The sequence below is a fragment of the Cuculus canorus genome, chromosome 1, assembly GCF_017976375.1.
Source record: "Cuculus canorus isolate bCucCan1 chromosome 1, bCucCan1.pri, whole genome shotgun sequence".
Classification (NCBI taxonomy): Eukaryota; Metazoa; Chordata; class Aves; order Cuculiformes; family Cuculidae; genus Cuculus; species Cuculus canorus.
This window is the reverse complement of record NC_071401.1, coordinates 21,986,198-22,001,476: the sequence shown is the minus strand read 5'-3', so window position 1 is coordinate 22,001,476 and position 15,279 is coordinate 21,986,198. Positions and strand designations below refer to the sequence as shown.

Sequence of the window (15,279 nt, the reverse complement as noted above, 5' to 3'; positions counted from 1 at the left end):
ATCTATGGGACAACCTACAGGTGAACTAACAATGTAGCACCACTCAGAGATAACGTGGCCGAAAAAAGAAGTCCGTTAAGTCACTGGTGGAGAGGGCTTGGCAGACACTCTGCTTTATTCTGGACTAGCTAATAAGAATGAAGAAATAAACATTCTTCTCCTTGATAAAAATACCTTGGGCCATATCCTTAGACAAAAAGGTCTATTGCCTACTCACTGCTTGATGCTAAAATCTCAGAGGAGCTGTTGCTGTACCACAACGGGTGAGAAAAGCTCAGAGCTGGCACTGAACTACCCCGTCTTTAGTAGTACTTGTTACAAATAGGAATTTCTGCCAGCCAGAATATACTTTAAGGGCATCTTCTCACCTAAGAGCTAAGACATTGTTCTTATTCCTCCCTGCAGATGCATCTATTGCAGATTTAGAGAAGGAACTGGCCAAAGGAATCTTCAAATCTCAGTGGAAAAGTGTGACATATCCTCGAAATATTGTACACGCACAAGTATGACCCTACTTTTCAGTCTGCTCCGGTCATGGATGGGCAACCCAAAAGGACTTTTTATGATCATCTGCTGGCTTCAATTCCACGTGCTTGTGGTGCTAATGTGTAAACAGAGCTTCTGGGTAGAGTCAGCATCTCCCCAGGGATGACTCCACAGCTCCACTGAGCAGCCTGGAGTGTGCAGCAAAGGGAACGCAAGGCCCTTCAGCTCTCTCTCCAGATGGGCTGACCTGACCAAGGCGTGTCCTGCAGCAGGAGATAACTCCTGCCATCCAGTGCTTGTTCCTCTGCTCTGACTCTGGGCAAGGGATCTGGCCAAGTAGCTGCAGTACATCTTCAGTGCACATCCTGCAGCTGGTTGGAGGATTCCCATCCTGATACTGATGAGTGAGCTAAGGAGCTGCACATGAATGGTACATACAGATCAATGCAGGTCACTTCAGGTAACAAGTGATGGGATGGGACTGTGGGATGCAATATCTCAATACAAAGAAGAGCCTAACACAAAGCAGATAAGGCCTTGGCCAACATGCAACAGGTTTGGTGCACTGCTGAAGAGCTTACACACTTCTCAGCTCATCAATCATTCTTCTTCAATGTCCTGTGCTTTGAAAGGGTCTTTTTAAAGTACCTTCCAACACAGATTAAACAATTTGCTTTCTTCGCAGATGGGTGAAGACTGCCCCCGTGCTGATGGATTTTGTGCACTCTGTTGTGCAGTGACATGGCCACGCTCAGCAACTCATCAGGGGACATCCACCTGTTCCCACTGCTGCTGAACACCTCCTTGACAAGTAAGCAGTAAAGGAAACACTCATGTTTTAACTGGCTATTTTGAGCTTGTTTCTTGGCCATTTGTTTTCTTTTGAGAGATTCATATTCTAGTTCAAACCTGATGCTCTCCAGCTGATTTTAGGCTTTGAGATTCTGACTTTACCAACCACTCCCAGCCACACATGCCTGCAAAGCTGTGGTAAGAATCAGAGTGTGACTCTAGACATTTAAAAGACACAAAAGTTATGAATAGATGGGCTATACAGTGGCATTTTCCAGCCTAGCTGACCTCTTATCAATTTGATTCTGCAGGGAATTATAACAGCGCATTTCCAGAGGGTTAAAATAAACCCTTCAGTACAAGAAACATCTAGTTCACCTTTGTACATGATTTAATTTTGTTCTGCCTAGGTGCTAGTCTTACCATAAGGCATGTTTTACAGCTGGTGGGAAGGTTCTCATCTGACTACTGACCCAGTGAGTTTCTTTTGAAACCAAGCAGACTGGAAAGTTTGTGAGAGCTGAAACGTCCTGAAAGGTTACATGGGTTCCAGTATATAGGACACAGATTACATTTTCTTTGAGAGTTCATAGAAAACCTCAGGAGTTACCTGAGCTGCAAACTGAGGCTGGGAAAAATATTATTTACATTAGATCCATTCCTGCAGCTGTCCCTAGACCTCTGCATTTGCCCACTCTTAGAAGCAGGATGGACCTTTGGCTTGACCCAGTATAGCTGCTTGTCAGCTTCTGCTGTTTGGAGACAGTGTGGGTTTGGATAACTGACAGAGAGAGACAGCAAATTAAACTCTGGGTTAGCCCTTGTGGTCTGTACCAGACTGGCTCAGCAGATCTGCGATCTACCTTAGACCCCAGATCTGCAGTAAAAATAGTGCAAAAAGAGTAAATTCTTCCCCCAAATTGGTACTCTGAGATCAGCTGATAATTACCATTGGGCACATGGGTCTTCAAAAATGTGAGTTTTGAGCGTTCAATGTAGGGAGATATTTTTAGTCTCCAGCTTCTGTCACCACAGTCATCTAGAAAACTGTAGTAAATTTATTTTGTGAAGCAGGAAAACATTGCCGTGTTGCTGGTTTGATCTGTGAAAGCACCTTCCATTTGCAGAGAGAGAAGATGAAGTTTGGAGCCAAGCGGATATGGTTCAGCTTGGATGAGCAATTTCCAGGAGCGCATTTACACTGGCAAATAAGGTGGCTCAGCAGAAGCAGGAATAATTAAGCCCTGAGTTACAAAGTTAAGAAAATGACAGTGCACTCTATAAGCCATCAGGGTGATTCTCCCATGCCATTAAAAAACTGTCTGCTATCCAGGGAAGGATGACTGAATCAAAACCAGTGACACGGTCACATCTGTACTTGGCAAGAAATCATGTACCAAGTATCAGCCTGAGGTCTAGATCCTCCAGACCCACCTAGAGATAGTGCTCACACAAAAGCCCTGCTGCTTCCTCCCACTTCCACACTTCCATGCTTTTGTAAGACGGAAGCACTTAAATGACTTAAAACCACAAACTTCATCACTCCCAAACATCATCTCTGCAGACTGTAACTTCTCTGCCAGGAGAGCAATACTGCCCAGGGCACGTGGGAAATCCCCCGTGGCACTGACAGTATCTCCCAACTCAGATCCGTGACATGAAGTTGTGTGTCAACACAGCTCATTATTTAGTTTTAAACGGTGTCCTGATGCATGAGGCCATTTCTTGTACCTCTGGCTCTCCAGACGACCAACAGGGTGATGAGCTTTGGACCGCTGAGCTGCCTTAGCAGTCCAAATATAAATGAAGGTTGGGACCTCATTCGTATGAAGCGCATCCAGCTCTAGTAACCATGACACCATGACAATCAACTTGTTTACTGCCTCAAGGTACAGTCTAAACATTCTTGGCATGTCATTTGCATAGCAATATCCAGAATGCTTTGTGTCACTCTACTGTATTGGGGCTCTGCATACCCATTGAAAGGTTTCTTTACATGTATGCTTAACTAAAGAAAAAGAAAGGAAGAGAAAGGAGGAGAGAGCTTCACTTTTGCTAGCACGTTTCATACAAAGTATACCCCAAACTGTGTGCAAAATTAAACATAAAAGCTGGATATATGTCCCACATATCTTTTGGGAAAATGGGTAGTGGGGTAGTTATCGAACAAAGGGTAGGAAACAACCTAAGAAAAGCCAGAGCTTGTTCTGGTAGAGTATTTAAGCATGTGGTTAATTTTAAGCAAGTGATTAACTGAAATCCAGAAAAGGAAAATAAAGAAATATGAAGACCTGAGCAAAGATATATTGATAGAAGAAGAGACAATAGTCATGTTGGGGTTTCAGCTCAGCTGTGTCATCTGACAGTGCTGCAGAAGGACAAGCACATGCGTGCAGGGTGAAGGTGATGTTGTCTGGGAGGAGCTGCTGGGTTGGAAGGGAGCATGGGGACCTGCACCAGGATGCTGTGTACAGGGAATCCAGTGTTACGGGGGGTTATGCACTCGGGTAACAACTGGCATAAATTCATGTGGGTTCCCTGCACTGAGTGAAGATCGGCTTACTCACCACTGCCGGCAACTGAGTGTTATCAGTTGTGCAGGCAGGACTGGGAGAGAAACAGAGCCCCAGGAGGTCTCAGGAAGGATGGAGCCTGGGGAGAAGATAGAAAATGGGGGAAGAACTGTGAATGATGGGAGACAAGAGTCAAGAGCACGCAAAACTGGAGCTGGAGCCAGCCAGGGAGGTGGGGATTTCACGATTTAGCCCAAGGGGGGCTGGAAGCCCCAAGGTTGATGCTAAGCAGATGTGCAGAGCAGGCTTTTGGGATCTGGAGCAGCTGGGATCTGGATCAGGAAAAAGTGAAATCAGCTCTGAACGGGGCCACGGTAGGACTCAGACAGGCCATAGACACAGGACCATTTCACTACAGTCACAGGTGCCTAGGTAGAAGATCCAGCGGGTCTGACAGTACTAATTCCCCAGCTGCCTTGTCTTCCCTTCATGCCCACAGCACAGCTAGACTGGGGACTGCTCTTGCTCAAGAGAACAACTTGATGCCCAGGAACTAAGGACAGGAGTTTCCCATGACATCGACTTTCACTCATCTATCCCCTAGTACAGTATGCTGTCATCCCAGCTCAGGCACTTAAGAAAATTCAGATTTTCCACGGTAGTATGAAAGAGGAATTTTTTTTTTGTGGATTTTGTGAATCTCCAAGACTCTGGTCAACACGGAGATTAAAACTGTTTTTCTCTGGAGGAAAGAATTTTCGGTCAGGCATGATAACCCTTCTGTGTCTGCTGCAATAAATAATTCTGCAATCCCATATACTGCTCATAGCTGAGACAACAAGAGTAGACTCGGGAGACAACTCACATCAGAAGTGGGCACCTTGGTCAGAAGCACAGCCTTTACAGAGTAGGCATCTCTGTGGCTATCTTCATGTTTTATCATTACCTCCAGATCAGCATACATCAAAAAGGCAGGCAGAAATTCATGCCAAGGTTGAGCTGGAAAGTCACTTCTCCAATAAAATAAGCATATCTAATGTAGGATTATATTTCTTTCTCAGCTTTGAGTAGTGAGAAGACTCTGATATACAGATTTGTATCATGTCTCCTCCCTAGGACTCAGTGCAGTGGTCAGAGAATTTTTGGCATCAATATCCAAAATAATGAAGAGGGCAAACCCCTCTGAAGTGGTTGTACACAAAACACTGAGCCATTACTTCTTGAGGGGCATTGTTGTCTTGTCTCCTTCCCATCCAAGCAGAGTAACCTGCAAACCATAGAGGAACTAGAGCTAAGATAAGATTCAAATAAGGCTGGTGTGCTGTGCTTTGATATCACATTATCAACGAAACAAATAAACCTCAAAAATAACCAAAAGGAGAATAATGAATAAAGTAGTAAATTTAAAAAACAAAAAAAAAGAGATGTGGCTCACAAATCCAGTTGTTCTCAGTCAAATTTATAAGTTGTTTATTTTAGCTGATAAACTGAACAAGCAAAACCAAATGGTGAACACCAAGGGCGAAATATCTAGATATCATCCCAACTGTCACTCCTATTGAAAAACATTACAGGCAAGGAGCTCTTCTGATGCTTCATCTTCCCCTATACAGCACAGTCATCAAGATGTGGACACCTATAAAGAGACAGGTCTGGTTTGAGAGAGTCTTGTCTAGTGTGAAGGTCAGAGAGCAAACCACATGAGATGACTCCCAGGTAGGTATTTGTGTCACTCTTCAGGTAACAGCCTCTTTGTCTAATTCAGTCCCTGTATCTCCTTTGCACTACACAGTTTGTGGAGGCATTTTCTCCCCAGAGTTGCTGATTCCAGTGTGTTTCCTCTGGATTTTTATCATGCTATGTGCAAACTGAATTTGATTTTTAAGAAAACCCAAACAATATATAAACCTATATTTTACCTTTCTACGCTCTCTGCTGAATTCTTCCGCTCTGCCTTGCACACTGCAAGCCACCCAAACACACACGCACATCTTGAAGGTCGTATGGATCATCTGATATTGTCTGATAGTTACCTGAGCAGTGACTGGAAAGCAGTTTCTTAAAAAAAGCAAGAGCAATGCAAGACACTGCACAGTTTTGTAGCCTACCCAGGCTGGGATCAGTCGACTAGAGGCAGACAGTCCTCCAAACAGGATGTTTAAGTCTTTAAAAATCAGGCTAAATCCAGATGTATTTGAACGGCAGCCACTGCTACCATGTGTTCTGTCTAGCAATCTGGCGGTATCTGCCTACTCTCCTTGTGCTTCAGGTGTAAATTCTTCTGTCAAGAACCATTTCATGTGCCTGGATATGTGCCTAGTGCTATTTTAGGTGTACTAGGGTATTTGACATCCTCATGAGACTGCCAGAAGGGTCCTACCTGCAGCAGACCTAGGTCTTTCTGGAACAGCAGCTGCAAGCCAATATAGACCAGATACTTCTACCTATGATCAAAAATACGAGAACACACCCGTGTTTAATCACGGGAAACACCACCCCTCTAGCTGCAAAGTGACTAAAATAACTAATTCATAGTCTGTGACTGATGCTAATGCCTTTAATAATTGCAAAGCTGAGGGTGAGGAAAAGAATAGACACAGGTGTGACAGGAGTGACTGTCCCAAAACACATTTTGGGTCCATTCTGAGATTCTGCTCATGTGTTTATCCAATTTGGTACATACAGACTGGTAATAAATATATGATGAAAATCTACTCTTTTCCATGTGTCCTTTGCTGGGAACAAGCCTAACAGAAAATGCCTGTTTATATAATTGCTGCTACTTCTTATAGGTTTTTTTTATTTACGTATACTAGAGTATATATGGGTTATATAGTATATAAAGTATATAGGGTACTTTCACAGTAGTCTGATGTCCAGCACCAGGCAGTCACTCCTGTCTAGCTACAGCCACACTAAGCAACGGGCCCAGCAATTTGCTGTCATCATCAGTTCAGTATCCTAGGAGATCTACTGATCGTACATAATTTCGTCCTGATAAATGAGTACTTTGTGTTCATAGCAAAAACGCTTGCAAAATTAATGTAATTGAGAGATAGCTACTGTTGATGTACCTGTCTTCAAATCATTAGAGATATCATACAAAGCCATTTTATTTAGGGTCTTTAGTTGACACCCATCTATATTTTAAAGTAATCACATTCACAGACAAAATTATATTGTCATTATAGAATCAAATTTCACAGACTCTGTCAGGACATTAAGGATTAAAAATGAAGCCTTGTTATCCCAGTAAATACATAGGTAAAGTTAATTCCAAGTAAACAAGAGTAAAAGAAAGACTCAACTACACCTGATATAATGCTGTTTCAAAGCAGCAACAGTCTGTTTACTCCAAACACTATTCTAGATCCATGGGGCCAGCTCAGAGCTGACACCATGTGAATATGCTAACTGCAGATAAGCTGAATTACTACATTTCTGAGTTAATAATATTAGTTTTGTGGTTAAGAACACCACTACCTAAAATACCAACACATGCTTTCAACTGTGTATCTATTTGATGCAGCCTTTGGGTGAAATGAAGAGAGGTCTAGGGATGGAAATAAAAATCATATAAATATAAAAGCCAAGTGATGCAAATGAATATTTTAATAGCTGTAAGTACATGGGTATTTAGTGCTGAAAATATTCCTCATTACCCAGGTACTCTGCATTTCTCATGTTCAAATGTTGTGCCTTGATTTCTGAAGGGAGAGTGGCTTCATATGCAACAAGACGGGGTGTGGGACACCCACACTCAGCAATGCCAATGGGTGGAAAGGGGAGCCCCAAACACCAACATCATCCTCTGTCTTCCTTCCCCTGCCAGGATAGCCGTCTTCACTCTGGCACATACTCTTTAAAGCCTCAACGGCATCCAAAGGATCTCCTCTCTGCATCCTAGGGCAGAAATAATTCAGCTTCTAGATGGAAAAATGATCAAAAAAAGTATATGTTGGAAAATATGCAAACTCTGTTCATGGATTTGCAAATGTGGTTCCCATCACAATCAGGAACGACTGGGCACTTTAGATGCTAAAATACTTAAGTAACAGAAACCTGCCATCAAAATGGCTAGAGATAGAAAGTTGAAAATTGGTGTGTTATGACATTCGCTTTAACAGAGGTGCCCATGCTCTTCCCACAGCAAAATGACTTTAATTTGCCCAACCCTAGAGTCCTTGAAAATGACACTCTGAGCATTTGCCGTAATGATTTCTCACTAAATTAGAAAAATGCCCAACTAAGGAGGGATTATCTCTGCATGTGGATGTGGCATAATGACTGTCAAGTGCACTGAGAGCCCCACTGGGCTTTGCAAGTTATGCAGGGTCTGCAGCAGAGGCCAGCATGTATCGGAGAATATTAATGCTGTCTTGTTGGAGGCATCCATTGTGATACTCTACTGCTGTTCAAACAAAATTATACTGTACAGGGGAATTCTCTTTGCTACTTTACATATATGAGGTACCTTTTAGTGTTGAGAATTAGTGCTAAATTGTTGGGCTGACAAACTCAGTTCATAAAGGATATGGGGACATGTGTGTACACATATTCTTTGTGATGTGTGTACCCACTGGGACAATTTCACTGCAAGATTTTGCCTCACAGCCCATGGCCACTGTGACTGCAGTGAGGCATTGAGTGCATCCTTAGCAAGTTTGTAGAGGACACTAAGCTGGGTGGAAGTGTGGATCTGCTGGAGGGTAGGGAGGCTATGCAAAGGGATCTGAACAGGCTGGACTGCTGGGCCGAGACCAATGGCATGAGGTTTAAAAAGGCCAAATGCCGGGTCCTGCACTTGAGGCGTAACAACCCTATGCAGTGCTACAGACTAGGAGAAGTCTGGCTGGAAAGCTGCCTAGAGGAGAAGGACCTGGGGGTGTTGGTTGACAGTGACTGAACATGAGCCAGCAGTGTGCCCAGGTGGCCAAGAAGACCAATGGCTTCTATCAGAAATGGCTTGACCAGCAGGTCCAGGGAGGTTATTCTCCCTCTGTACTCGGCACTGGTGAGACCACACCTTGAGTACTGTGTTCAGTTCTGGGCCCCTCACCACAAGAAGGATGTTGAGGCTCTGGAGCGTGTCCAGAGAAGAGCAATGAAGCGGGTGAGGGGGCTGGAAAACAAGTCTTATGAGGAGCAGCTGAGAGAGCTGGGGTTGTTTAGCCTGGAGGAGAGGAGGCTGAGGGGAGATCATACTGCTCTCTACAATTACCTGAAAGGAGGTTGTGGAGAGGAGGGAGCTGGCCTCTTCTCCCAAGTGACAGGGGACAGGACAAGGGGGAATGGCCTCAAGCTCTGCCAGGGGAGGTTCAGGCTGGATATCAGAAAAAAATTTTTCGTGGAAAGGGTCATTGGGCACTGGAACAGGCTGCCCAGGGAGGGGGTTGACTCACCTTCCCTGGAGGTGTTTAATGGACGGGTGGACGAGGTGCTGAGGGGCATGGTTTAGGGAGTGTTAGGAATGGTTGGACCCGATTACCCAGTGGGTCCCTTCCAACCTAGTCGTTCTATGATTCTATGATGTGCTAGTGAACTTGCACCTGCAGACCCAGAAAGTCTCACAGCTGCTCTCCAGAAGGAGCCCAGAAGCTCTGGTCCCACAGGACAAAGCATATTGGCCTCTCAGATGCCGGCATGCTGCTGCAAGCAGCATGCAAGCAGGTGTCAGCAAGCAAGGAGCAAGCTGAGTGGGCAGTGTCACTGCCTCATCATCCCTATCACAAGGGAGAATAAACATTTCTGTCTGCTGCCACTCGGCCCCAAAACAGAAGCGTGAGGAAACACATTATTTTTTGTATCAGTGCTTGTGCCATGAATGACTAGAGAGATGGTGGGACTCTGTTAGACGACAAGGATTTAAAGATTTTCAACACAATTGCCACAACAGCACTTCAATAGTAGCACTCAAATGCCCAGTGCTGGTGTTCCTCACATCCCACTGCCAGCCAACTGTCTTAGACCTGTGCCAATGAACAGGCACAGGGAGCTCACACACGCCTCTACGATTGCTCATTGACTTCAGTGCTGGAGCCCTGTCTAAGAACATGCCAGACCTCTTGGTAAATCTGTGTTAGGTTGTTTCTGTCTTTGTTGCAGTGACTTTTCAAAACAACTCTGGTAAATACAGGCAGGAAAGGAGGTGAGGACTGGACAGACTGCAGGGCCCTGCTGAGCCAATTAGGGTCTTCTGAGGGGTCTTTCCTGTTGGAATTGGGCCACTGGAGAAGGAAGGACACATAGGGAACATCACAGGGCCAAGCACCAGGTGACACTGACTCTTGTAGCAAGGTCAGATTTTGATCCCTCATCCGCAAAGTTCATCCTCAGTAGCCATGAGAGAATAAGCCAGAAAGATCCTGCCTACGGTGTGTCCTAATCACTAGCTTTCCTGGCTATGGCATCTCAGCTGGGTGATGTGGAGTGCTAGTAGAGGAGGAAGCAAGGAGGAAGAAGCCAGAGGTCTAAGGGGCACAAGAGACAGTAGGTAAAAGCAGGCCACCAAGGAAAGCAGCAGCCCAAACATTTTTTCCATGTGTCCCAAACCGGATGGTTTGACACCCACCTAATATCACCAACCCTTTGCTTTCTTCTAGCCAGGGGGCACACAAATCAGGATAGTCACAGCAGGGCACAGGTATCAATTGCCTTATGTGTGTCTTGCATCGCTGCATCTCCAGGGATCCCTATGTTTCACATCATCTTGTGGTGTCCAAAGAGGTCCATTGTTTGCCATGGTCTGCAGGATTGCGCTCTTTGCTCGCCCATGGGATGGAGATAAATGAGCCTGTAGGTGTCCCAGTCCCACAGCTACAAAAAGAGCTGCGGAGACGTGGGAAAAGCAGATGTGACATGTTTGTTTTATGGACAGGACTTGAGGCTGTCCGGAGAGCAGTAAATTCACCAGCTCTGCCTTCACCTTTAGTGCCTGGGGATGTCAAATCTTGATCTCCCCACACCAACCTGAGCCCGTGTGCACACCAGCGTGGAATTTTCCATAGGGATTTCCCGGCAGGGATGACATCTCTGTTCCTGACTCTTCCTGGTGGCCTCTGTTATTTTGGACCTGCTCTGAGACGAAAAACAGTTCCCTCCTCTGTGCGGGCAGGGCCAGACGGCAGCCCAGGGACCCGAGCCCATTCCCCGGGCTCTCAGGGCACGAATCCGGCCGGGCCGTGCGGTGCAGCCCCGCGCGGACGCATCGGCTGCCGCTGCGCACCGGTGAGCGCGTCCCCGTCAGCCCGGGGGAGCACGGAGAGCGTCTCCCTGCCAAACAGAGCGGCGAGGGGAAGCAGGTAGTGCTTGGGCCCCCCGTGCTTAGCACCCCGGGGGCTGCGGGACCTGCCGGCTGCTTTCCCACCGGGGCTCCCTGCGCGTAAAAGCGGGCGCTCCGCTTCCTCGGCGGCAAAGCGATGGCGGAAGGCTGCGGGGCCGGAGCGGGGGTGCCGAGCCCGGTGGCGGTGCAGGCAGGAGCCCCGGCAGGACCGGCACCGGCGGCTTAGCGGGAGCTTAGACGCGTATTTGCATTCAAATACGGCGCCGTATGGATAGGTGTGCGCAAGTAGTGTACCAGCCTTGCGGATGGGAAAAGAGGTGCGATGGGAGGGGAAAGGTGTTCAGCTGAGGCAGGTTCCAGTCCGACTATAATCTTCCCTGGGAGAACCGAGAGAGCCCCCGGGACCAGGATAACCAGCACTTCCAGCTCGGCCAGGAGAAAAGAAGTGTCCCGGAGAGGGTGAGAGGGATAAGAGAGCGACAGTCGCCCGCGGACCCCGAGCGGCTGCCTGCCACGTGAAGGGAGGGAAATAAACCACCAAAGAGATTTTATTGTTATCATTATTATCATCGCCATCGTCGTTTCTCTGCACATAAATAAATAAATAAATATCTCCCTGGGAGGAGGGAACGGAACGATACAACCACAGCTGAGCGCCCGGCAGCGACCAACTCAAAACAAAACCGAGAACAATTTTGGAAAGAAAAAAACCAAAAACAAAACAACAAAGAAAAAAGTTATAACTCAGTCCCCAACCCTCCTCGTCCATCTGCTTCCGGGCACCGCCGGGTTACCGGAGGGAGCCTCGGGACAGCATCTCTCCAGGCTGCCCGCACCGCCCGCCGCCGCGCAGCATCCGCAGCGCGCGGGGAGGGCTGCGAGGAGCCTCCCGGGCCGGGGCTGCGCCTGCGGGGACACAAGTGACACAGCACTACTGGGGGACGCCTGGGGTCCTAGGGAGCGGTTTATTTACAACAGGGTGCACGGACCCACGGGCCGGGGGTCTAGGAAGAGAAAGTCCTTCGTAAATTATACAGATTATACAAAACAGTATAAAATCCTTCAGCTGCGTGTCCGCACTGGAGCAGGCAGGACTCCCCGTCCTGGTCTCGCCACAGTTCCTGGGGAGCCCCGGCGGGCTAGGGGGTGACTGCGAGACCTCTGTCGTCCTTCCCCGAAGAGGATGGAGACATGCGCAAGTCCTCGTCGTCTTCCGAGCACTTGGTGGTGGAAAGGGACGAGCATTTGCAGCTGTGGCCGCCCCCCCCGCCTCGATGGGAGCTCGTTTTGCCTTCTTTCTTGTGCTTGACCCGTCGGTTCTGGAACCAGATCTTCACCTGCTTCTCGGAGAGGTTCAGGTAGGTGGCGATCTCGATTCGCCGCAGCCGGGAGAGGTACATGTTGGAGGCGAACTCCCTCTCCAGCTCCAGGAGCTGCGTGCTGGTGAAGGCGGTGCGCATCCGCTTGCTGCTGGGCAACTGGCTGGACGTGCTGTCTGCGGAGCGGAGCGACCGTCAGGACCTGCCGCACCTGCAGCCACCCGCCCCGCAGCGCCCGCTCTGCGGAGCCGCAACCCTCCCTTCCCCTCGGGGGACGGTGAAACCCCCCGGAGCCCAGGTTCACGGCGTTCCGGGGCCGCCTTCCCCGGTTCCCACCACCTGTCTCGGCGGGCGGCAGGGCATCCCCTGGCACAGCGAGGTGCGGGAAGCCCCGTCCAGCCTGCGGTGCAGGGCAGGGACTCTCCGTGCACCGCGCCGTCGGCAGGGTCCTGCCTCCCCGCCCCGCGATCCCGATCACCTCCCCGCTAGCGTGCGCACCCCCCCCCCCGCCCGCCGCGGCCCCCCTTACCCACGGAGATGCAGTGGAACTGCCGGGGGTCGGGCAGCGGGTAGGCGCCCTGGTAGAGCGCCGGTGCGTGCCCCACGCTGACCGAGTGCTGCTGGCGGGCGAGGGGCGAGTGGCAGTACTGGGAGCCGAACGGGGGAAAGGAAGCCTTGATGAGGGGGATGGCGGGCGGCGGCGGGTGCAGCTGGGAGGCGGTGACACAGAGCGGGCAGACGCAGAGCAGCCCGGCTTTGCGAGCGTGGCAGGCGCCGGCCGGCAGCCCGGGCAGCGGGTGCGAGGGGTGCACGGCGTAAGGGAAGAGCGGCGGCGGCGGGCTGCCCTCCCCTTTCTTCTCGCCCGCCTCCCGCAGCACCAGCGAGTCCACCAGGAAGGAGCGAGGCATGGCCCCACGCAGCGCCCGCGCAGCGACCCGCGCAGCGCCCGCGCAGCAGCCGCGCAGCGCCGCTGGCCAGCCCGAGTGGTGCTGAACGGCGCCCGCCGCCCGCTTTAAATAGCGCCCGCGCCATGTGATGGCGGCGCCGGGGCGCTCAATAGGCTTTCTGTGCCTCTTCTCTTGGCATTCACGCCGCACGCTCCCTCATTATTTCCCTTGTTAACTAAATGAACTGCATAATGTACTCTATTCTTGTCGACCCCACCCACGCCGTAGCAGGCGGCCTCTCCCCTCCTCTCCCTTTGGCGGGGTTATTTTCTCATTCTCTCGCGATTTAATATTCTTTTCTTTCTCTTTATCGCTCTCCTGCGCTTTCAGCCCAGCTTTCAGCCCGCTCCCCCTTGTTTATTTTGCCGGCTGCAGCCGCGGTCCCCACCGGAGCCGGTTTCCCCTGCCAGCTCCTCGGTGCCTTTCCCACCTGTGGCACCAGGTCGCTCCCCAGACCCACCAGCCTCTCTCTCTCTGTCCCCTCGCCGCTTCCCTTCGTCCCCGTTACTGCGCTTTCGGCTGTCCCTAGCCCCGCGTCTTTGTTCCCAGTCCGGTTCTGGGACCTGCCGCTTATCTCTGCCGTCGGGGGAGACCCCCGGCGACCAGCGGGGACATCCGCATGAGTGCGGGCACGGAACGCGGCCACGGAGAGCCACAGCCCGTGTAGAAGCCCCGGCACGCAGGTGCTGCTCCCACGCGGAGGGAGGAGATGCGCTCGGCACCCCCCGCACCTCCTTATCCCTTCCCCCCCTGCCCCGTTTTAGAGGCAACGTCACCCCCTGATGCCCCCGGGGCTGCGGGGACCGACGGGGAAAAGGCTTATTTCTCCCGTACGGTGAAAATTAGCGTCGTCGCACCGATGGTTGTCCGGATTCCTTAGCGAGGGGATCTGCAAAACTTCCAGCGGGATCTAAAGCTAATTTCTGGGAGATCATCTGAGCCGAGGTGCAGCGGCGCTTCCCCGCGCAGCAGCTCCCGGCGCTGGGCTCCCTGCAGCTCCCTGATTTTGTAGGTGAAGAAGGAATGCTAACAAATAAGAAAAAAACCCGTGCATGGCGATAAATTTTCTTCCCCCATCTTCCTGTTTAATATACGTGAAAAAAGAGAAAACGCACGAGCCGACTCCTGTCGAAATGTGAGAAGATTTCTCCCTGCAGTAACCTGCCCGCTTCAAAAACAATTGATTTTTTTTTTTCAAATTAAGGGACGGAAAAGCTTTGGAAGCAGTGTTTTCCCGTGTCTCTGGCTTCTATATAGGTTGTTCTTGCCTGCAGCCGCATTGGTCCCTAAAATCTATGAGAGTTTTGCCGCGATACTGTTGATTCCCGAGCCCAGAAATAGATGTTTGTGCATAAATAAATGGTGAAAAATACAGAACGAACAAAACCCGAATGCTAGTAAAAAATCAGTCCCGCAGTGATTTAGAAAATATTTCTAAGTGTCCTTTCCCTGAAAGCGTTAATGGGGTTTGGATTTTTTGTTTGTTTGTTTTGTTTCGTTTTTAAGGAACTGTTAATTTGAAACATTTTCAGCCGGAGCTGGCGCCCGGGAAGGGGCAGCTCTCCCCGCTGAGAAGTGGCCAGCCAGCGAGGTGGGGGGGTGATTTAGCCTCAGTCCGAGGGATTCCTGCTGCCCAGGGGCTGAACCCCGGGGCTCCGAGCCGCAGGGAGGCAAAGGGTTAACAGCTCCTGAATGCACACCAAGCCCAAAGCTACTGGGAAAGAATATCCAAAAAAATAACCAGTTTTTTTTTTTTTTTCCAGCCGCTGGACCTTATTGAATGTCATTGAAGAAAGTTTTGAATGCCAGATAAAGAGAGGCGAATTAAAGTGTGTGACAGCAGAGGATAAGCAAACACAAAGAGAACTCTGTCACACTTTGGGCAAAATCCGTGGGCTTTTTACCAAGCCTCTTCGCTATGATTGAATTAAGTAATAGGA

The 15,279-nt window shown here is 49.5% G+C and overlaps 1 protein-coding gene across 1 annotated transcript; it reads right to left on the bottom strand.

Moving 5' to 3' along the window:
- Positions 1-12,039: 12,039 nt before the first annotated feature.
- On the bottom strand, positions 12,040-13,300 carry GSX1 (GS homeobox 1). The gene is made up of 2 exons (XM_054051362.1): positions 12,922-13,300; positions 12,040-12,568 (listed from the first exon to the last, which is right to left on the bottom strand). The coding sequence occupies exons 1-2, from the start codon at positions 13,298-13,300 to the stop codon at positions 12,213-12,215; spliced, it is 735 nt and encodes a 244-aa protein (XP_053907337.1). The 3' UTR covers positions 12,040-12,212.
- Between the last annotated feature and the right edge of the window lie 1,979 nt (positions 13,301-15,279).